Source organism: Anopheles bellator, chromosome 2, assembly GCF_943735745.2.
Source record: "Anopheles bellator chromosome 2, idAnoBellAS_SP24_06.2, whole genome shotgun sequence".
Classification (NCBI taxonomy): Eukaryota; Metazoa; Arthropoda; class Insecta; order Diptera; family Culicidae; genus Anopheles; species Anopheles bellator.
The window spans coordinates 45,560,960-45,584,795 of record NC_071286.1 but is presented as its reverse complement, the minus strand read 5'-3'; the positions used below and the strand labels follow the sequence as shown (position 1 = coordinate 45,584,795).

Sequence of the window (23,836 nt, the reverse complement as noted above, 5' to 3'; positions counted from 1 at the left end):
GTCAATGCGTTTTTGAATGTTCAAGAGAACCTCCAGAACCGTTGCCAGCGAACTTGGGCCCTAAAATACATTATCACTTTAGAACAGTATTCTCTTAACGGGTGGGACTTTAAATTATTTTCATTGAATTACAGTTAAATTTGTTACATTATGTATTGTTATGTCGATAGAATTAAGGAATAGGATTAAGCAATACGACACAGTTCCTCCAGAATAAAAAAAACTACAGTCAACGCAGTGTTTCATTTTTTTCGTACAACATATAAATGACTACAATAGTATGTAGCATTGTTTCACTGGAAACTTTTGAAACAATGTTTGAAAGAAATCTCTTATTTAAAATTCTTGGTTTAAAAGTTTGTAATTAAAAGATTCGAGAATAAAGATGAACCCATAGCTGAGTAATAAAGAAACCAATCTAGTACCGTTTTTTAAAAAACGGTTTGGTTCCGGTTATCCGTTAAAAGTTTATTTACCCGGGGAAAAACTTCAGCGATAATTAAAGCGGTGAAGGAGCGAATTCGACGAAATCCGGCCCGCTCGGGATGAAAAATGACACGTGATATGAAAATGAGTCACACCTCCATGCAAAACATAATCGAAAGGGATCTTGGATATGGTCCTTTTAAGATGCAGAGGATTCATGGATTATCTCTCAAAAATATTACCGACAGGGTTGCTAGATCTCGAATGCTCCTGAAGACGCACGCTGCTCACAACATAATTTTTTCGGACGAAAAATTGTTCACTTTAGAGGCATCCTTGAACAAGCAAATTGATCATGTCTATGGCGTAAGTCTTCGTTGTATACCAGCCAACAAAAGAGAGGTAGAGGTAGGATAAAATTGGGGTCTACAGGTCCCAAAATGCATCAGCTGTGATAGTTTGGGGAGCAATATCAGCAAAAGACAAACTACCACTGTTATTCATCGATCGGGTCTTGAAAATCAACAAGCAATACTATTTGGAAAACGTTATCAGAAGCTATTTGCTTCCTTGTGCCAAGGTACTTTTAGGAGATGAAGATTTTTGCTTTCAACACGATTCAGCACCTGCGCATAAAGCATTGGTTGTTCAGAAATGGTGCAAACAAAATTTGCCATGTTCCATCAGTTCCTCTGAATGGCCTTCATCGTTTTCCGATTTAAACACACTCGATTTTAATGTCTGGGGATACATGCTAGGAAAGTTAAGCAACGTAAAGCATATGAGTTTGGACATTTTTAAGAATCCTTTAATCAAAATCTGGGATGAAATGCCGCACAAAGTCGAGCGTGCGGCTTGTGATGCTTTTGAAAAGCGACTTCGGGCAAACACAAAGGCGAAAAATTTTAATTGAACTTAATACATTGTAAGTTTACTACTGTAACATGTTATTAACACAGCTAGAAGAGAGAAAAAAAATTCTTATTTTTATGACATAATTTAAGTGTATCACTTTCACGTTCACGAAATGTAGTTTTGTTTCGCCGATTATATATTATTTAATGAGTTTGATTTTCACGGAGCACGAACAAAGTAGTTCAATTACGTGAATTGTTGCCAGAAAGGTTAACACAAAACGAATCACAAATCGTTGAAATACTTATTTTGATACCTACTTCCATTCGCTACTAAAGATTATTGAATTACTTACGTTGGCGTTATAAATCCTCAAATATATTTCGCTTGCGTTTCCCAGTCATTTCACTTGTTTTATTCCGCTTCATTTCACTTTTATTTAATTTTTCGCATTGCGAATAGTGCAACCTCTCGCATCCGCGTCCGGATTGATATTAATTTTGATCTGAATGAATCTCAGCCTACTGAGACCTATCTGTGGTGGCATACGTGACTCTTTCTTCTATGATCAGCATAATCGCTCTCGATCGTCGCCCGGTTGGCGTGATCGCGTTTATGCTGCGTGCAATGTTTATATCAACTTCTGCTTTGCGCGCTTTACTCAGAAGATGGTCCCAATGGGTATTCGTTCTTTATTGTTTAACCTAACGCAATTGTTTTCCAAGAACAGCGGTCGCTCTGCTACATTGTTTCTCGGGTCTACCTTCTCCACAGATGCATTAAGCTGGTGCTGCATCCACCCAAAATCCAGAATTCTTTTGATGATTTTAAATTATTAAATGAAAATAAGACATGTAAAATCTAGTATATTTTAAGTACTGCTTGCTGAATCAACCACACAGCGATACCATTTTTTGTTGCATTTCTAACAAACGGCAACATTAACGCGTCTGCGTCGTTCTGAAACCGTAACCAATCGAATACCCATCTCATCTCTTCCCCCTTCGCAGCACGGTGTTAAGTGCTTTTTATTTGGCGTTAAATTTCGAAATCAATAGACTTAAAGCAAATAATGATGAGCGTTTGTAAGCGTGAGTCTCTCTCGTATTTGTCCGTCACGAGATGAGCGTCTGGATAGGGACCAAAGACAGTTGTTCTACTAGCGCTGGTCTCACGTCCTACATCCCTTCCGTTGCCCGTGGAAGGAACCTTCCTCGCCTCTTCCGCAACTCGTCCTAAAAGGACTCAGAAAGGCCTGCATCGGCCACTCCCTCTTCTGTTAACGAATGCGAATGACGTACTGCTACCTTCTTCCAACACGCCAAGCCGCTCTGAATGCGCAGGACACGCTTGCGCAGACACAATGCGCATCCTAGGTAGCAGCCGTGCCGCCGAGGATCGACAACGACATAAACGCCCCAAAGCCAAATCATCCATTGGATAGGCTCTCTCCCTGTTGCCAGTCAAGATGCCAGATTCAGTTCCTTTTTGGTCTACGTGGCATCATCTTTCCGGCCGTAAACTGCATCGTCTAAACTCTATTGTCCAGTCGATGCCGTTTTCAAGTGTCTCCAAAGTCACACTTCAGAATATTCTTTTTCGTGCTTTATTTTCTTCTTGCACCTCACCGAACTCACTGAAACAAAAATGGACATACAGCCTCGCCGACTGCTGGCAGCAATTATGTCAAATTAGAAACATAAAAGGCGATTTGTTGGCAGCAGAGAAAGAGAAACGATTAAAACCAATTATAAACCCGAATGGACACCGCTTTGGGACCTACGGGACAGAAAGGACCGTCGTCGGATTGAGGCGATGTCCTGGGCCTGGCCTCCGAGTGGTTTGGCATTTCTTTCTCCTCGGTTAGTTGCTGTTAAGTTGCTTTTTTTAAAGAATTTCTTTCAATAAAAGTCATCCTACATAAATCGACACGTACAACGAGGCAACATTGCAATGCGGCGAACATTGGCCGTCTCGTGCGCAAGCAATGCTTTCGGCGCGACAAAACCGAGCACATGCCACATGGACACATGGGCCAGGTGTTGCCAAAGACTTATGAAGAATAAAAAGAAGCATTTAACAATATCCATAGCCAAAGGCATGCTGCCGCACACTTCTAGTTGCGTCCAAGCCCGTGCCAACAACAATCGATCGATCGATTTGGGTGCCTCCAATTTGTGATCCTTTCGAGAGTGGCAGACAGCAGGGCAGTCACCACCGAATTCAGTAACAATCGGATGGCCGCCATTTTCGTTCGAGCACAATACGCAAACAAATGTTATTTCATTGCCGCGCAATTGGCATTTGAGCGGTATTCGGAGAGGATCATATTAATGCGTGAATGCTGAGGTAAGAAGTGTCGGAGTTTATTTACTGCTAAAACATGCAAACGAAGAAAGCTTGGCTGATATGAACGATTCACCATTCGTTGTAAACATTTTGTCCAATGCAATCAATAAAAAAGGATTAAACAAGAAAAAGAGTTTTTCGAAAAGCTCGCCAATATTACATTTAACTATATAGCATGACCATTAATAAATAAAAAAAAATCATTTCAATAAAGTATATATTTTTAGATTTCTATGTTCAAGTTTTCAAGTTCAAGTTATGTTCAAGATTACCGACCATAAATACGCCGACTTGACTCTTAAACATAGACTCTTAAACATACCTAGCATAATAATTTAAGTTCTTTTGCAACTTAATTAAAGTATTGATTTTTGTAATTTGACATCTTTAACTAAATACAACTTTAACTATCATATTTCAAGCGAAAACCCTTTAAAGATCAGTTTATCATTTCATAATTGCTTGATTGTGTAACTCAAACGTTTTTTTAAATTCCTGTGAAAGCTTTGATTGTCTGATAGGATTTTTTGATGTTTGATCGATTCCAAATTGGATTTGAACATTGAATAACCCACTACAATACAATATAGCCCAAATCCATATAAAATAACCAAATGAATAACCCAAACAACAATATAGAGATTCCTACAATCAAGGGATGACAAGAAGAATCAAGAGGATCGACTTTAGCCAGACGATCAGTAGTAACCAGTTCCGAAGCAGTGCTCATCGTGTTGGCACAGTTTGATCAATCACTAAAGATCGCGTCGTGGTAAAATAGCTATGTCTTAGTGGTTTTATTAAATATTTATGGGGACGATTGTGATGGCTATTTAGATGTGGTAAGAGGGGCGTAAAGAAAAAAACCTTTTGGAACCATTCTGAAAATTCAATGGAAAAAACAATCAATTGTGTCAATGGTTAACTCATTATGAATTGTGAATTTAACAGGTTAAACACAAAACCTAGGAGAGATGCAGAGACTAGGAAAATGTTTTTATTGAACAAAATTTGGTACCTACATCGTTTTCAACGCTTTGTGTATTAATGATATTCTTGAATTAAAACTTATGTGAAAAGATAGTCGATACGAGTCATAAAAAAACTTGTCATAAAAAAACTATTTTAGCAAAAACAATGATTAACAGGAAGGCCAAATTTATTTGGTTTTTTTTTAGTTTGCAGATCAAATCAAAGATCGAAAGTGTAACGATATTTGTATAATTGTGTAGAGTATTTGCAAAGTAATACATTTTCAAACATTCAGAAAAAAACATGGGAAAAAACCGAAGAATTTCAATTCCCTTCGCGATGTGATCATTCCCTTCAGCGATGTTAAAGTCATGCACAACCCTCTCCTGTCCGGCGTGTGAGAAACCAGAAACCGAGTGCTTCAGGCGCAACACAATTGGCCACTTAGTAGTCACCCAAACCGCTCTCGGAAGCCGCACTCGGGTGACATTGATATAGTGCTTAAGAAATTGTTTACCAAGAAGCGCTTAGCAGTAGAATAAAAAAATGCACCAAAGGAAATTCAGCCGGACGAAAAGAGTTGCAGCATATGCTCTTGCACACTGGGGTGACATTCCGTTAAGAGGTAGCCACTTGAGGAAATTTCGTCCGCTGGCCTCGAACGCAGACCTTTTCCCACAAAAGTCTCACACTCGCTCTTGTGGCGTATTTTCCTTTACTATTTTTCGGCTCTCCTGTCGGACATGTGCATAATTAATCAATATTTACAAAACATCGGCACCGAAATGCGAATAAAAATATGTTATTATGTTCGAAAACCGGCACGGCACGAGTATATCGGTTACATCCTGTGCCTTCTGTCCGGTCCCCGTGAATTCGAGAAACTCGATATCCCGCAAAGAGTCAACTTAATGTCAGCCCTACCGGTGACGATTATTGTCGCAGTGTGGTTCATTATCCAGGACTGCATAGTACCTAGAGAAGCACTCTTGAGGTCCCGATCAGTTCGTGATGATGCTGGTGGATTCAATCAAACACCATCGTTCCAGCATGCACAGGAAATAATCCACCAGTCTTGCCCAGTTTCGGTTCACTTCACCCAAAGCTATCTCGGCAAGACCACCGACGAACCGTGCGCACCTATTATTAACGATATTTAATCCAATAATTATGGTATCTGTGCAGGGTATTTATCAATAATCCTGGACCCTCTCTTTTCACACGACCCTCCGCCGCGAATTATGGTTTTCATTCGAGTAAGAAAAATTGAACTGAGTTCATTCGAGAATTGAGAAACTAGTTTTCGGAAAAACCACACGAGTTTGGACACCAATTTTGCATTCATCATTTTGTTTTGATTCAGTAAACAATAGAAGAACTTTGTTTTTAAACAGTGTCGCTCTAAAATTATTTCCTTGTTTTCATAGTTCATTTGTTTATATATCTTCAACAGTACAAAAAGTGCCTTTGGCAAAAATGACTAAGCACAAACATGTATTTAGAGCTACCCCATCTTTCAGTATGGTGGCTGTTTCGTCATATTCCGGCCTGCCACAGGCAACGTCATTATCAATATGCATTCATTTTCTCGTCAGCTTCACAAGCGACAAATATTGACAAAACAACATCATCTACAATCATAACCCCCTCCGGTTGTAGTTCCCCTGTTCCAACGGGAATCCACGTGGCTGCAGAAACTTGCAAACCCAAAGGGGTCAGCTCCGGCAAAGGATACGCAGGGCTTCAACCACCTCCAGCGCCAGCGCCTCATCAATGTCAACGGAACACAAAACATACAAACCCGCCGGAACATGCGCGGACAGCACCGCTAATCAAAATCAAAGTTGACGGAGTGGAAAATCTGTTTAATTGAAAACCTATGGTGCGAACCCATTCATCATCTTCGTGCAGGGGACAGTTACAACACTACAGTAGCATTTAGTCCTGCTCAGTCACTGATCCTAACGGTTCCTCTATCGCTCGTGCCGATCGTGATGCGCGCGACTTTCGTTTTCGTCCTTTTTGTTTTGGCCACGGCGGCATTTGTGCCCATCTTTTTTCCGGAGATACCGTAGTTGAATTTGGATACCGTAGTTTGGTTTGGATGTGTAGCAACATGGCTACAGCAGCAAGGTCCTTCTCCGAAGCAGACGTGCTTACTGTTGTTGGATTTTATTGGCAACTAAAGTCTATCATTGGGCAGTTCGTAGTTGTTTGTTTACGGATTAGATCAATTACGGTAGCATTTTTTTCCGACACAATAAAGTTATATGTTGTAATATGTTGCTTTTGCTTGAAAAAAGATGGTAAAGTTATAAACAATCATTGTAGAATAAGTTTATCAATACGATCAACACGATCAGTCTCAGCGTAGGTTGCCTAAAATTCTAAGCTGAATTTTAGTAGCAATACAATTATTGTACATTTCACAGCTCCATAGACCTTGTTTTGCTAACGTCCAATAAATGTATGAAGGGAAGCAAACATAAAAGTTACCGCTATGTTATGTTTTAGTTAGTGTTGAGTGCAAATATTAAATGCAAATTACGTATGTTCTTCGTTATCAGAGACCTACATGGCCTTCCAGCCTTGTTTCAAGGTAATATAAAATAGATTCTAGTCGCTGATTCAAAAAGGGGAAAGTGAAACTTTCCTTCCATTCGTCTTCGTCCGATACATATTTTTAAATCATGTAGTACATAATGATTGAAAGCCATTCATCAAATTCTTTAATGCTTTGCCGTGATAAAATATTCTTTTGACTTTTTTATAGAAATTATATTGGAGCAAATAAGGAGTAGCATTCAATACAGAAAAAAGTGAAAGTGGGAAGAATCAAGTAGATTAAATATTCCATTATTCAAAACAAAAATTTACGATTCATTAAATTGACCAGATAATGGGCTTATTTGGTTCTGACGCACACGTTTAGCTACGCAAGATTATACAATCCAACTGAAATACGTGGCAGTTGTGACCGGAAATGGATATCCGTCACACGTTCAAATTACGGGAAAGGAGTGTGCCACAGCTTATGCTACAATTTCCTAGAAGACCGACGCGAATAGTAATAAAAGACATGGTTCCGTTGTACGAACCATCAATGCTCATTATTTACTTTCTTTCAGATAAACCCGATCGGAATACTCTCATGATATTTACATTATTTTCATTTATCTCTTTTTCACTCGTTTTCTATACTATAATCTTCTTACTAGGCTGGTATTATTAAACTTAATTTAGGCGTAACTAAAATAATGTAAATCGGTTTCAAATGTCCGAACCAATACCCCAACTGATAAGGTTACATTCTTCTTTAGTCTTCGTTTATTTGTACTGTTGTAAGATTGCAGTATATTTTTTTTTCCATTCTGTCTTAATTCAAAAGCATGAACAAGATACAAAAACCCAAAAAAACGCCGCCATTGTGCTGCTAACAGATGATATTTTTTTTTTCTCCGGAGATACGTCCTCCGGAGTTCAGCAGCCCTTCGGCGCACCATCTTGAACTAAATTAAAAGCCACTTCAAAGCGCCACTACATTAGCTGCACTCGATGAATAATTTTCGGGCGCTGGCTTGAATTAACTCCGAAACCACCATTTTGGTGATTCTGGAAACTGTACAGGCTCATCATATATTCAGAGGCCCGTCAACCACAGAAGCATGCTACCCTTTGCCCTAGTTGTGCGGAGCAAGTATATTAATTTGATGCGAGATGGCCAATACCGTGACGGATGTCGAGTGAACCCTAGGTGCAAGAATCTCTAGGGATCCCGTCAGGGCCCTGTCAGGGCAGCACATATTTGAATATTAACCACAAACTAGTCGAAGTACATTAACAGCCGCAGCGACTGGCTGGCTTGTTCTGGAAATACCCGTTCCCTTTTGCATCGCTGCCCAAGACAATCTATTTTCCGAGTCCATCATCATCCTAATGGCCAATGAGTGTGAAAGAAAGAGAAAGAGAGAGGGAGACAAAGAGAGAGAGAGATTAAAACCGAAACCGAGATGCAGAGATGTAGTACAAAATTAAAAAGGTGCAATGAGGGGGATTTTTTGTGCAAACCCTAAACCTCTTCACTGATGTCTAATAAAATTTTATAAACCTATCCACTCTCGCGCGCCGCTAAGAGCCGTTGACAAATGCGCGCGCCGTGGCAAAGCAAGGACCTCAAACATCCCTTCAGCCCGTTCCACCTAGGCCCAGGTCCTTTAGGTTGCGTTGAGAGATAGGAAAGAGTAGCCATTTCGGAAAAGTGCTCGTGTTTTTCCCCTTTCCCAGTTGAACTTGTACGATTCCCAAATGCTGGAAAAGAGGGACGTAACGTATCTCGATTAGGGGATGAAGAGTCGGCGACCATCGCAACATATGTACCAGATCGGACAACTTCGGTCTCAGCTCGCTCTCGAAGGGAACGATCGGTTTTAATTTGAAAAGTATCCCCGAAATATTATCTCGGTGTCTATGCTAACTTCGAGGTGATGCTCGCTACACACAGCACGGTAGCCGAGGGGCCACTGTATCTTTTCACGCGCATCCTCTTTGAGGGATCAAAAAACAGGGCGTTGGACAATTTGCTGTTAGTACGTTTGCCCTTACCATCGCTCACTGAATACGCCACGTAAATATCAATTCTATAAAGTAACGTTGGCTTCCAACGACCGAACCTAGAGCAGCCCTAGGAACAGCGACAGAACGATGGCCGCCACCGTGCACACATGCACACACCCGGGGAAACAGTTTTCCTATTGTTGCGAAATAATAAATAAATTATCTAATACAATCCGTGAAAATAGGGATTTTTCCAGCAAACGGTGGGTTGCACATTGGTCACGAAGCTAGCACTCGCTACAAGGAGACGATCGTTTGGTTTGAAGTGCGTTTATTGAAAGCAAACCGTAGGGATAGTACCAGCGACAAATGCAATAACGGTGTGTCCTTAATTTGTCTAACTAACGCATGTTACGCATCATAAATTAAGATCACTTGCTGCAACGGTGACAGCTAATCTTGGCGCTAACGTACCAGCGCCTCAAAGCCATTTTCCATTTGAATGTTATATGAAAGAATGAAAGAATGTTACAATTATTTTATCTTTTTTTACAGAAACTATCACACTGCATATAATAATGGTTTGGATAATTGTTATTATAATAGTACAGTACAGTATTGTTATAATAAGTATCTGAATAAATCTAATTTTAATGTTTAATCTAATTTAAACTTAACTATTTTTTACCAACATCAAAATTCAATCGAAAGTCTGTAAGTAACTTATATCAACAACGTTGATAACAACGTTAAAATATCGTATATAATATATTACATAATCCCATAATTATTATGAGCGGCTGGCTGGAACTCTTGCTAATTTTTTATAATGCTTTTCGAAACGAACTAATGAAGATATTTTAAGTTCGCGTTGTAGGTTGCATGAACCAAACAGTAATTGGTCGAATAGAACTGAGATTTATTGCAGTTATTAAACACTAAACTGCATCGGACCCCAAGAAACGGAGGTACAATCCCTTAAATTTACAACTGTTTGATTTGTTCCCGAATCGAACAGATTACTGTCCCGCTACACTTTATTGCACCAAACGCTGAGCCACTTGGGTGCCCAACTGCTAGGACTACGAAACTATTTTCTGTAAAATCCACAAGGACTCATCAGAGTGACATAATTGCAACATTGTCCCACTCGACACGACTTGCGTTTCTTTCTTTCTTTCTTTCACATAGACGCAGAAAAGAAGCACTCATCGAAGCACTTACAAAGGCACTACATAAAACGGGCCCCCTTAGTCCTTCTGGAATAATGCGGGGACAGACAAAAAACTGCACCAAAAAGGCAATGTAAAACTGCATCAAAAACTTGCATAAAATTGTTCCTTTTTCTCTCCCGACACTATTGTACTATCTTGCTTTTTTTGCTTCGTAACTGTCCCGTTTCTTCTAGGCACTGGCGAAATTCCATAACTGCACGCGGTGGCAAAAGTGGGCAAAAACTTACATTAGATCAATCGTGCACACTCGAAGGAAGTGGCAGGGAGCGTCGGGCGAAGACAAGAATGAGGTCATTCATAGGGCGCAAAAAAGGTAGCTGAAAAATCCGAGGAACGCCGAGGATGGAATGCCTAGGGATAACGCAAGCCGACGGTCGACAGGGAAGGCAATCTCAAGACGCGATGCGTCGGATCGACCCGTTCCGCCGGCAGCTTCGGGAGGACTTACGGACAATTTATCACGCTGCTGGAGTGATGCTTGTTTAAATGTTTTGTGGCATTTGACAACGATTTCCAAAAGTGCATCCCATTCATGCGCCCCATTCATGCATTCTTCTGCGCCCCGGTTCCGGCTAGCGATCGTTGCGCAGGACGAACGACGACGAAATGCGCAAAAGGACCATGACGGAATCGTCGGCGACAACGGTACCGTATGCCTTCGGTTTTATTGGCTTCCTCCGGCTTTCTATAGTGGGCCTTAGATAGCGCAGTACAAACCTCTAGCCGCGGCAATAAAAATAATTGATTGATCGTTGTGCTTTAAGGACCTCTTCACGGAACGGACACTTGAACGGTCATTTCTGTCGTTCTCGATTGCAATTCGGTGCGCGCCGGAGAATTTCGTGGCGTATTTTTGCCAATTCATTATTTTAAACTTATGGTTGGTTCAATTCGCATTGCTTGAACTTAAACTTGGTTCCGATTGCTTGGCAAGCCGATCAGCTCGTCTGTCGGTAAGTCTGATCTAAAGTGTCATGTGAGTAGCTTTACAGTATGGTTCATAGAACTTCACCCACCCATAACGCGTCCTTCGCTCGGTTCATCAAACATCAAGGAAGTGGACCGCCGACCGCTCTTCAACGTTCGAGGACACTCGACAGTTGTTGCGATAGTTATCAGAGGTATTGGTAGTTCTTCCCACGCAAATTGGAGAAAGATATCTTGAACTCAGTCACAACAATTGCACAACATGTAAGTACAGCTTCTGTTAATTTTGTTGAGTTAATGAAAAGATCGAAGTTCAAATAGAAAATGGCGAATCGAACAATTGGTGAGAGAGTACCAATAGCTTCATGATTCATTAAAAAATAAGAGCACATATTAGGAATGTTGTTTAAATTTATGTGGTAAAAATTAATAAATGAAACATCCTTATTCTACCAGATAGACTATCGAGCTCTTAAAAATAAGTGCAAATATTAGTCACGATTTGCACATCGAATATTTTCTGTAAATCATCCAGTGTGTTTATCCGCGAAACGGTCGCCGGCAGCCTTTGGCAACCAACGTCCCGCATCCGCAAGAAAGGCTGCGCCAAATAAACAATAAACTAATCCGAAAATAACATCAGCATCCCGCTGCAGGGCCAAACATCAATCTTTCCAATCCGCTGCAAATTGGTTCATCCTTTGTGTTTGTCGGTTTTGCCAAGAAAGGATGTTCCAGTGTACATTCGTCCTTTTGTCCGCATTGGCAAAATGGGTTTTTGTGTTTTCGCTACAATTGCGCCTCCGTTAACCCTTTGCCATTGCTAAATGTGTAAAACGCCTCCTGATTTTGGGATTTTTCTTACAGCAATTATAAAAGGGCTTATCGTGCTCACAGATCTACGTGTCGGTCAAGCATAAAACATTAAATATTGTTCTAGGCATCCATTTTGCTTTACAACAAATGCCTTTTGGGTTAGTGTAGAGAATCGTCGAAAGAGATCGCGGATCGCCCTACGCCAATTGCTGTATCAATGCAAACCGCCAATGGCAAAATGAATAAGTTATTTTTCTACACTACATTACATTAGGGTTGTTTAGTGGAATGAATTTGCATTTAAAAACGTGCACTGAAGTTGTTGTTACTCATCCTATACAACTATACAGAAATAGTTAATTCCAATGTGTGTTATTAATCAATCAATCAATTTTTCTATTGTCACCTTTTCTCAGTAATAGAGATAGAGTTTCTAAAAACATGCATTATTTTAGATATATATTCTTGATTATTACTGATGGTGATTTTATCGGAATTGACATTGTCGTATATTCAACCGATTTCGTTGTAAGTGCAAACATTGTTTAGCTTTAGAACAAGCTTTCGATTTTTGTCATTCATTTCACTCAAATAAATCTATGATTTATACAAACGCTATTGTAAAGTGGACTGGAATGCTTACTTTAGTGCAAAAACCGTCTATCAGTCTCAGTGAAAACTGACTCAAATTGAAAATCATTGAATATTATTTTCAATTGGTTGTTCAAAAATTACAAACAGTTTTGTAATTTTTTTCTTCAGATCGCTCCCAAAAATGTTGTAGAAAAAATCTCATAAAAATCAATCAAAAGACATAATAAATTATGTTAGTAAAAAGTTAAAATAATATGTACAACAACTGATCATAAAGCTGATTTAAAATCAGAAAACAAATGGACGGTGTGAACGAGCAATTAGTTTTCATATATCCGCATATTTTTACATGTAACGTTTGTAAAATATGCATTTGTGACTTAATTTCAAAGAAGGACTTAAATTTAGCAAAGGATTTTAATTCGCCAAACTAGGCTCAGAACTACTACTGCATGTCTCAAAGAAAACGTTCGGTAGCTCCATTTGTTTACACATTTCTTGTTTTTAATTTATTTCGATGTTCCGTTCATCATATCTCTTGAATTACAGAAACTAAAAACCTGAAAGCGCGTCACAAACAAACGTACCTCCGAACTATGATGTCCTGCAAAGAATTTCTAATTTTTACATTTCAATGAGCTATAAATTGGGGCATACGTTTTATTCCAATTTAAATAAAATAAGAATTTGAAGATTCACACACCTAATTGCACTTTAGTGACCATCTCCACTACATTCCCGAGTCGGTCTGTTATCTATCGTTTGCTTCAAATGCGATCGACACGAGCCTGCTTCTTCTTCACCGACCTCCTGCCGGGGATGTGGGATCTTCACCTTGGTCTGCTGTGCCAGACAGTCTGGCGGCTCGTCTCTGGTCGCGCCGAAAAGTCTAGCCAAGCCAACCTAAGCTTTCGAGTGGCCGGTACCTTAAGTTAATAGCCATACGATCGTAGACCTAGAATTCGAATGTAAGGCACCGCAAAGGAAAGATAGGACACGGTGTGACGATGTACGAAAGGGGCGGAGCTCACTCGAGCCCGATGATGAACGGACCACGTGATCACCTTTTTTTGCTTTCCTCCGTGTTTACAGATAGTTCTATGAATAACTGAGAGACGCTTCCTTCCATCCAGCAATCGACCCATTCATCCCGTAGAGCTGCGTCAACGTTGTAGGCCACCAAAAGGAAAGGACCCGAAGCCGTGGTCGACCATCTGTTGATGTAGGTTTTCACCCCTCAGAAAGGTGACGAATTGCCGTGCCACTGATTACCAGGCCCTTTCCACCGAGGGCTACCGGATCCCTTTTTCCACACACACACACACACGCAGGTAGTTGCCTCAGCTTGTTGACCTAGCCATGCCCAGTTACGCCGCTCCTGTACCAATCGCAACCATCCGTTTAGGGCCACCGATGGAGGGGAGGAAAAGGACACCGACCTGGCGGGACCTATAAATACCCTTCCCAGCATCAGCCCTCTACGGCAGTTCGAGATTTGTGTCCGGGAAGTGAGGTTGTGGCAGGAATTGATCTAGCCAACACACTTGATTGTAACGCTCGTAACGCCTATTGCAAGTGATCTGAGTGTAGTGCCTGAGTTAGTGACCGCAAAACCGACGTCAAAATGTCGCGCTCATTTCTGGTGGACTCGCTGATCAGTGATAAGCCGGTGCCAGTGAAGAAGAGCTTCCCGTATGGTCCGTTCACGCAACTGCCCGTGACTCCACCAGCCACTCTGCCGTACACGGCGAGCTACGTCGGAAGCTATCTGTTCTCACTTGGCCTACAGCAACAGCAGCAGCAACAGCATCAGCAACAACTGTTGCAGCAACAATCGCCACACTTCCCGCACGTTCTGCCCCACACACCAACGGGTCCCTCGGCGGCCGGAGTGCCTTTCTGGCAGTCGGAGCTCAAGCTCGAACTGTCACCGAAACTTTACCAACCGACCGATGTCTCGCCGCCACCGAAGCTCTCCCCCAAGGAGGACTACTACCGGAAGCTGTACCGCGCCGAACGAACCCCGGAACGCTACACTCCCTACAGTGCCTCGTCGCCACCGACGCCTTCTGCCGGCAGTTCCAAGAAGTCCACGTCCATAATCAGCGCTTCCAACACCGGTAGTTCCAGTGCGCTCCCTACCACACCGTCCCCAACACCGCTCGATCTCCCACAAACCTACACCATCGACGACGAACTGTCCAGCAAAAGGATTAGGACGGCGTTTACTAGCACGCAACTCCTCGAACTCGAGCGCGAGTTTGCCAACAACATGTACTTGACGCGGTTGCGGCGCATCGAGATTGCCACGCGGCTCCGGCTATCGGAGAAGCAAGTCAAGATCTGGTTCCAGAATCGTCGGGTCAAGCGCAAGAAGGGTGACGCACCGTTTGGAGAGATCGGCAGCGCACCGGGGATCGGGGATCGACTTTCGCCCAAGGAGCACCACGCTCAGCAGTGCTGCTGCCGAGGATCGAGCTGTGGGCACGGATCGGACTCGGAGGATCAGCTGCGAGTGGACTCAGCTCCAGCGTCACCCAGCGCAGACCAACACCACAACCAGGAGAAAGCGTGGGACTTTAGCAAACACTATCACCACTGACCGTGGTGATCTCTCACCCGATTTGGTGCTTCTTATTGTACATAGTTGAGAGATGCAAACGACTTTATCAATCTGTTCTGAACACGGGAATGTTTTACCAGTAATTAGATATGTTACCGTATGGGATGCAAATTTATAATAAAATTCTAAAATATCAAAAAATTATTCAAATACCTCATTGTTGTTTTTGGGGAAGATAATGGGAATGTATCTTGCACAGAAGGGCCATCAACAGATCGTTCGTAGATTGAAAGCACATTAGCACATGGTCTGAACATTGAAACATTGAAAAAGAATGCAAAGAAAACTACTCTTTGCTGTAACATTATGGTACATTAAATAGTTCCGACATTGCACTTTCTAACTTATACTTGAATCACTTAAATTTATAGACCATCGTTGAAAGAAAATAGTTTTTCCAAAAATGGTATTCAAAATTATCTTGCAAAAGTTGAACGGAAAATTACCCATTTTTTACTCCGATGTAATTATCAAGCTTGAAATTATTATCATTATCAATGTCGAAAGCTTGGTATACAAACTATTCGATGTGAATAGTTGAAAAATAAAGAAAAAAACCATTTAAATCGCACACTTTTACATAGCTAGTGGCCACAGTAATTGTAAATGTGTGATCAACGACAGATGATGTTGATCGTAACAAAAAAAATTTCCTGTTTTTTTATCGGCGTATCGTAAATAACAACCTTAATAAATGTAAACAACCTTCTTCTTAAAGAATGAACTATGGATTAGTGAGTAGCGGCTACGTCAACTATTTTTTCAAATCAAACGCATCAAACGTACGTATCGCATTGGAAAGTAAAATATGGTTTGTACAAAATACAAAACTGGTCAGGGAGAATATATCCTTTTCATGTCCTTGAATAAAGCATTTGGACAAATATACGACCCAAAATCACGATGCGATGCGCACTTCACTAACTCAATGACTTTACCACAAAATCATTTGAAACTAACATCTTTTATATCTTTGGTACTGTCTTCACAGACAACTGGTACCAACTGCTCGGAATCCTCTGCCTAATGGGTCAATTAGTATCCCATCCACAGCAAGCATTCCAGAAGAAAATGAGTTTTCTCCTTGCAAAGGGACGGAATCCATCCGTCAAAAACGCACCGGAAGCAACTGCATATGAAGCTAATTTACTTCAATTTTCACGCTCATCATCATCACACCGAGCTTCCTGTTTCTAGACGCGGCCCGAACGCCGATCCATACCGATTGCTTGGCGAACATTTGCACATTCATTGTGTGCCTGATCCGGACCCAGGCAACGACGGAAGTGGAAGTACCAATCTGTCGGTGCTCTCTAGGATCTGCCTCTCGTGTATGGTAAACGATCGTACCCTGAACCCAATAACCTCTGAAGTCAGAAGCGAATCCGCTTTCATTGTAGCTTATGAACTTGCAAATTCAGCCGAGTAGCCAATGGCACACCTTTTTCGAACCGGATCCTCGGACTCTGTGTTCAGCAGGGCTGATGACAAACAATAACGGCAAGGGAACAAGAAACTAACAACCTATTTGCAAGCCCCGTGATGGCAGCGTGATGATGAAGTTTTCCTCACTGAGAAAAAAAAAATACACGAAGGAACTCCCAAACTTCCACAAATGGAGGGGTTCCGGGTCCTCGACCTGCCGTTAAGGATGACGTTTATGACGAGGGCCAGGGCTTTCGGAAACGGATCAATTATGTGGGCGGATAAGTGAGCGAAGGCGACGGGAAGTGGCTAACCAGAAAGGACGACGCCGAAAACCGAACCGGAACCATTCACTGTCGGTCAAGGAAGCAGAGGCAGCGAGCCGGCTAAGTGAGACGCTTTGTTGCTTCGAGGCTCGGAACATCGAAAGAGCCACGAGCGCCTCTCGAGCGGGCCTCGGCAGGCGGCAGGTTCATACAGGATCCTCCGAGTGGCCGGATTACAACGGTTGTAATGGAGTGGAAACTCTCCACGGCTGTTGACACAGCCGGTCAATGGAGTCAAGCGGGCGGTCTCCGGAAAGCGGCTTATCTTCACTAATCTAGATCGCTCGTGAAAGTGTGCCCAGCCGGAAGTTTTTCAATTTTGGCCACTGTTTCACCATTTTTCAATAGATTTTTTTTACATTGGCTAACAGGACCCAAAATTTTGAAATTGTTCAGTCAAGTCTAGACCAACTTCTAGACCATGTTGTGCACAATTCAATAAAAAATGGTATAAAAATTATGTTCGTGTACCTACCACCAGCCGGATATTGGCCGGATAGTTTTCTTGCGATAGCCATACTCTATCTATCTATTATTAGCAACACCATAAACTGTTGCTGTCCGACATTAACGATCATCGACACGAACGGGTAAATTGCTTATCGGGCATAGCGTTTCATTAAGATGGAGTGCTTTTACTTTGGAATTTGTGCTTAGTCTGAAATAACACTATATTAGCCGTTCTTTCAATTATTCCGTCCTCTAAAAAACTCGATTGTCCTTTAGTTTTTATATGCTTAAACATACATTTGATAACCTTATAGGACCTCCTGAAGCAGACCAATATAAAGGTTAAATAATTCAAGTCTTTCGCCAATATGTTCTACCGAAGAAAAGGTGTAAAAAGTTCACGGTTTTAATTCTACGACTCTCATTAAACGAATAAACCAATAAAGTACTTATTTCTCAATATATTTCCTTCAAAAAAGATTGTAAACAATCCGTAAAATAGTTTATGCATAGCATTTGCTACTAACACTAGTAGAGTGTAGTAGACTTTCTGTATTTCTGTGGATTCCACAAATACAGATCGCAACCAATCTAATTCTTCGTAAACATTGATTAGAAAGAACTATCTTTTTATTGAAATTTATAGTTTGTCAAATACTTACAGTATCCAACGATTTTGAAACTGTAAAATATCATTTGAAACTGTCAGTGAACTTTTAGATTGAACCTGCTATCTGCAGAAACTCGTTTGATCGAAGTACCACTATCTTGAAAATTGGCCGTTGAACAGCGGAAATTCGTATTGATGTTTCCAGAATAGATCGTCCTCTACGAAAGGACCTTATTTATCATCTATCGTTGTCGTCAAAACTGCGTTGTTTTGCCATCAGGTCGTTTACCTCCATAAAAAACCACAAAACTTTTCGGTACCATCCGTTGATGATGGCGATGAAAATATAATAAACAAACATAGCATTCGCCTAATAATAGCCATGGGCCGTGGATGCCCCTTTTAAGACGGGACACCGCAACACTGTCCACTGTCAACAAACCACAAATCAATCCTCGGACGAAAAACGAGAGGTCCTATTGGAGGATGGCCAAACGGAGCAAACTTAAAACGCGGAAAAGAACCTTTAACCTATAATCCACGACCACAACGAAGGTGGAATCGATTAATCATAGAACGGCCATCGGCTTGGCCACCTTGCGTGGTGCGTGGTCAGATTCGCTTAGAATACGCCACACCACAACAGTAAACAGATGTAGGAAAGAAGGAACCCTGACCACGGTTCCGCTGGCTCACTCCAGCAGTGCCTCCAATTAAAGTCCGGTCCTGCCGATCCGGCGAAAGGAATAAAACTCCAATAAAAATCGATTTCACCACCCGTGCCCGTGGTCCTCTGGAGGACAAAGGTACTGAACCTGGCCCAGGACCTTCGAGGTGTTGCACCGTAGTTCCACTGTCTTTCGAGCGACCGTTCTTCCTTGCCGCTAGCCTGAGTGTGTGTTGCTGTAATTTGTGCGTTGTTTGGTTTTCCAAAGGGAAGTTAATTTATTATCATTGCGCACCGCAGCCCAAAGGTGGTCCTAGGGGTGTGTGTGTGTGTTTTTTTCGCTTGTACTTGCCATTCCTCGGTGCAACAGTCGGTCCTTTGTCGGTGAACCGAGTGGCGAAGGATCCTCTTTGCCGGACCGGCGACGACACTCTGTCTGGCGGCGAGTCCTGTGCAGTCACTGCTTCTCGTCTGTATTCTTCATCGAAAAGCCAGCGAATTGTGCGAGGTAGGTTCAATTCTGTTGATCGAACCGAGGTCGGACTGGGATGTTTGATTTGAACAACAAAAAGTGTTCCTTTTTGGTCGCCTTCCGAAAACCCCGAGCATTCCTTGATCCGTTTCACATTGGCGCAGGTAGTTGGCGGCTCTCCTTAAGGATGGCAATTGTTTTCGGTCGTTCTTTCTCTCTCTCTATCTGTCCCGCTCCTTCCCTAGTTCCTTTCATGGTCAACTATGGTTACCTGTTACCACTCATTGTGAGTACTCATTCATGAAAAGTGTCTTCGGTCCATTCATGCCGCCCGTTGTTCTCCGTTCATTCATCCATTCTGGGGCACATCAGTCACAGCGCACAAAAGGTGGGACGAGGACGAGCCACCGACGCAAGAACGGGACGTCTTGGACGGCTTTTGTGTCCGAATCTCCCGATTCCAGGCATGTCCCGAGCGTAAAATACACCGACACTGACTCTAACTGCACATCGGCAAACCCTAGCCTCTGGGCAACAGGTCCACATAACGCGCGGGCCGCCCCCGCTGGGCTTGGTGACAAAACCACCGCCACAGGCCTACGGCAGATACAGGCACAGGTACCGCTCAGGTCTGCTCCCTATTCGCTGGTCCCTGGAGCGTTTCTGGAGTGGACTATTGGATTTGAATTTGTCACCACCCGCGGCGCTGATCGAGCATCCGATTTGAATAGTTGCAGGGCCGGTCAAAAGTCAAGGAACCATTTTCGCCACGGGGAGGCACCACCCTATGGAGCCCCCGGAATCGTGGGAAAACGATCGGCAAGCGATCGCGGCAAAAACCATACTCATCGTCCTGTAATGGGCGTGCAATTTTCAACTCCGCTGTGATGTCGACGGTGGACGATCGACGCAAAACTGCTTCATCACCACCGGACATCTTCGGATTCGTTAGAATGAGAGAGGAATGCTTTTGATGTACGATCATTGAACAGTGTCATGTGCGTGTCCCCGTGACGCAACTGTCGGTTTTGGTAAAACATCTTAAACGTTTTGAATATTAATTAGTCAACATGTTGGCTATGATGACTACCGAATGGTCTCTATACCGAAAATTTGGTGTCTATAGCCTATAATCCATTTGAAGCAAACATCGATGCTCGATATTAGAAGGATATCACCTGAAAAGAGATCAGAGCTCCAGAATGGAACATTAGGCCATGATCAATTACGTCAAAGTACGGTAACTATCAAATAAATCGTATAAAAATTAAAATAACAGGGATAAGAAAGAACAAGATCATGCAGGGTCCTGCAGTCATTACCTATGCGTTCCTATAATTCCAGTTAAATGAACTCAGTTTAAAATTTATCTTGAAGATGCTTTCTATTGCTTGTTAGCATCCTGAAACTGCAGATCCATCAATCCACACAATACATATCTCATTCCTTTCTATCGTAGAGTCACGAGTGTCCTCAAAGTTGACACAATCGGTTCTATAGTTGGAACAATTCCCATCGGAACGCTACAAACGACTCCAAAATGTGCACTTCCTTCCTACTTTTGCACGCCATTCTGAGAATACCAGGTAACAATTGCTTTCTCCCACGGCACCAGTGAATGACACGGAAACGATCCATGTCAAGCAATGTCCTCATTCGTTTTCGTTTTAACCTTTTCCGACTTTTTTGCCAAGATTTGCAGCTTCATGAGAACACAACAGAAAAAAGGAGCTCCCGCAGGAGCTCCCGAAGGAGTTTAAAGACATCCTAATAACCTGCCAACAGCCTCAGCACTGGAAGAGGAAGTGGTTCCGATAGTGTTGAGCTTCTACAGAGTGTGGTACCCTTCCGAGCATGCTTTCCAATTGTGTTGTAACACTGGGTCGATCAGTATTCTCCGGGACCACGGGAACTGCTTCCAACACGTCGATAGAGTGCGTCATTCCTGCTGCGTTGCTGATATACCGGGAAAGATTTACAACCCCTTTATCGCGGGGATACCTTCCAGTGAACGCCAGACAAGAAACGTATAGCCGAATCGTGTGCTCGATGATGTAACAACAAGCGCTCGAATTGATACGTTGTCCTAGTGGCCAACGTAGCTCCGGATCCTCGAGCCGGCATGTTCCAAGAAGAATGACCCAACAGTCTGTTGTAAATGGCCACAACCCTCTTTCATGAAGTACGTAGTTTTATGGTCTCTCGTCTCTGGCGATAAAGCTCAGACTGGTCCCAGAAGATCCCGCTGTGCTGCTCGAGCGTTGGGAATGTTTTCCAAAGCACAATTGTCGCTCCCGGTGTTAACCTTCCCCTCTGGAGAGCTGCTGTTGCGCCTGAAACTGAAAAGCGTATCGAAATTGAGGCTTATTAACGTGTGTCCATCCGTACGGCACAGCCATTTAACGGTGCGTCAGGGCCACTACAGAAAAACCCGGAACCATCCGGCCGGTCGCCCGTTCCAGTTGATGCTCCTTTCACACTGCCGGGTGGCTTCCACCGAAAAGTCCTTGGCATGATAGGCCGGACCGTGAGCGTTCTCGGCCACTCCCGATCGTCTCTACGCTTGGTCCCGTTTTCCGGTGCCCTTCACCATGTGCCAACTCATCGGGATCGGGAGGCCGACGGAAATTTGCTTCCGCAGCCCTCGTTTTGGGCCGGAACGCGATGCAAGTCGAGGCAGCAGACCCTTAGCCTTAATCCAATTAGCGGTGAAATTAAGATAACAAACAAATTTCATTAAAATTATAAAATGATATCAAATTAAATTGGCTACGCCACACTGGTACCAATAGTCCGGGCTAGAAAAGCGCTTATAATTCTTCGTTTGAACCTGCTCACTCCGCCAGCTCTGCAAGAAGAACCACAATAGCACCGCGACTGCAAGGCTGAAAAAAAAACCGAGCTCACCGAAATGGTAGCGAAGAGGCAACGTGGCAACAAGATCAACACGCCACCGATGGATGTTTACCTTTCACAAGCGCTCTCCGTTGTCCGTTGGGTGTGTTTGTTTACAGGTTTCCCGTTTTTTTGTGTATATCGAGGATCGTTTTGCTGATCGAAAGTGTCAATAGCTTGCGGCAAGCGATCGCCTAGGATCACCGAGGACCTACGCATCACGCGTGTGCGTATGTCGGCGCACTGTAGCTCCCAAAGCCGTTTGTAGTACATTTTTTCGATCGATCTTTGCGTCACAACAGAAGCGGACATCAATGGAAAGGATACCAATCAATAATTAGCCCGTAGCCCCAGAGCGTTAAGCGTCACATCCTTTCGCACGGTGCTTTCGGGTTTCGGCAGAGTATCCGACAGGACAGAAAGGAACAGGTACGATCTTTTGGGAATACAATGTCGATCTCACTAAGGGTTTGGTACTTTGAAATTATCAAAATCATTCAGCACATCATTGTAGGTGCCCTTGATTTTGTAAATGATATGATAATGACCAGAGCAAGTGCTACAAAGCAGAAATGACAGGTGGCAGAGAAACACTGATTTAAATTTACATTGGCGTGTTGGTAACAACGACAGATTTGGTGTGGAGCAAGGTCGTCGAAACTGAAACCATGCCCGTACGTGAGGAGAAGACATTACGCTGTCTCGGAATCCGAATATTATTGACCCCTCTAGTTCGACCGACCGCCATCACCCCCAGACACCAGCAGTACCATTTTCCAAGCACACCCTGCAGCGTTTGATTCAAGGAATCCAATTCATGCAAACTATCCAACTGAGCGTGAGAATGGGTTCTAGTTTGCCGACGATACCGGAACAGCTACTCTATAACGGCTACCGGAAACTCTAGCCGATTCTTCGCCTTAACGTTAACGAGGCACCGGCTCACTGATGGTCGTCCACCATATTGCCCACATCCCGTATCTGTTGCCAGCTAACTGCATGCACTACCAACCATTCCAGTGGGACGTGAGACAGGGACACACATTCCGAAAGCGCAACGCTCCAGTAACCGCACCATCAACGGTGGCCATATCCGTTTTGAGCTGAGCTCCCCCGGTGCAGGACCCAGTGACTTTCGGACCGCCTAGACATTCAGGGGTCCAATGAAAGCAGATCCCGGCTTTACATCGATTTAGTATTCATATCTTGATGTGCTCGTGTGCGGTGTGCTCTGAGTTCTCGGCGTGTTTCCAGGCGTGGGGATCACACTCACAGCTAGTAGCTTCTCATTGTCCTCGGTCATCGTACACCAAACCCAGTTCTACCCTGCGGCCAGACGATGGCCTAAGGCGACTTCGCGCGGGGGCACGGTTGTTGGCGGCACGCGAAATGTATCGCATTTCCATTTAATTTAAATACAAACGATCAATAAAAACTACTCGCGACGCGGTGATTGCAGGAGAAAAATTAATTCTTCTCCCGTTCGGAGCCGTTCCTGCCTGTCGCTGTGCCATTTTGGGAGTCCCTCTGTGTTTGTATTCACACACAGAGAGGCTAGCCATTAAACGGGCGGCCCACCATCATCATCGTGGCCATTATCACCAGCGAGCAGGAAGAGACACTAGCCGGCTACCTTCGTC

The 23,836-nt window shown here is 43.0% G+C and overlaps 1 protein-coding gene across 1 annotated transcript; it reads left to right on the top strand.

The window, feature by feature from the left end:
* The first annotated feature begins 14,352 nt into the window (after window positions 1-14,352).
* Window positions 14,353-15,330, top strand: LOC131207601 (GS homeobox 2-like). Its single transcript, XM_058200222.1, has one exon. The coding sequence runs from the start codon at window positions 14,353-14,355 to the stop codon at window positions 15,328-15,330; it is 978 nt and encodes a 325-aa protein (XP_058056205.1).
* The last annotated feature ends 8,506 nt before the right edge of the window (window positions 15,331-23,836 follow it).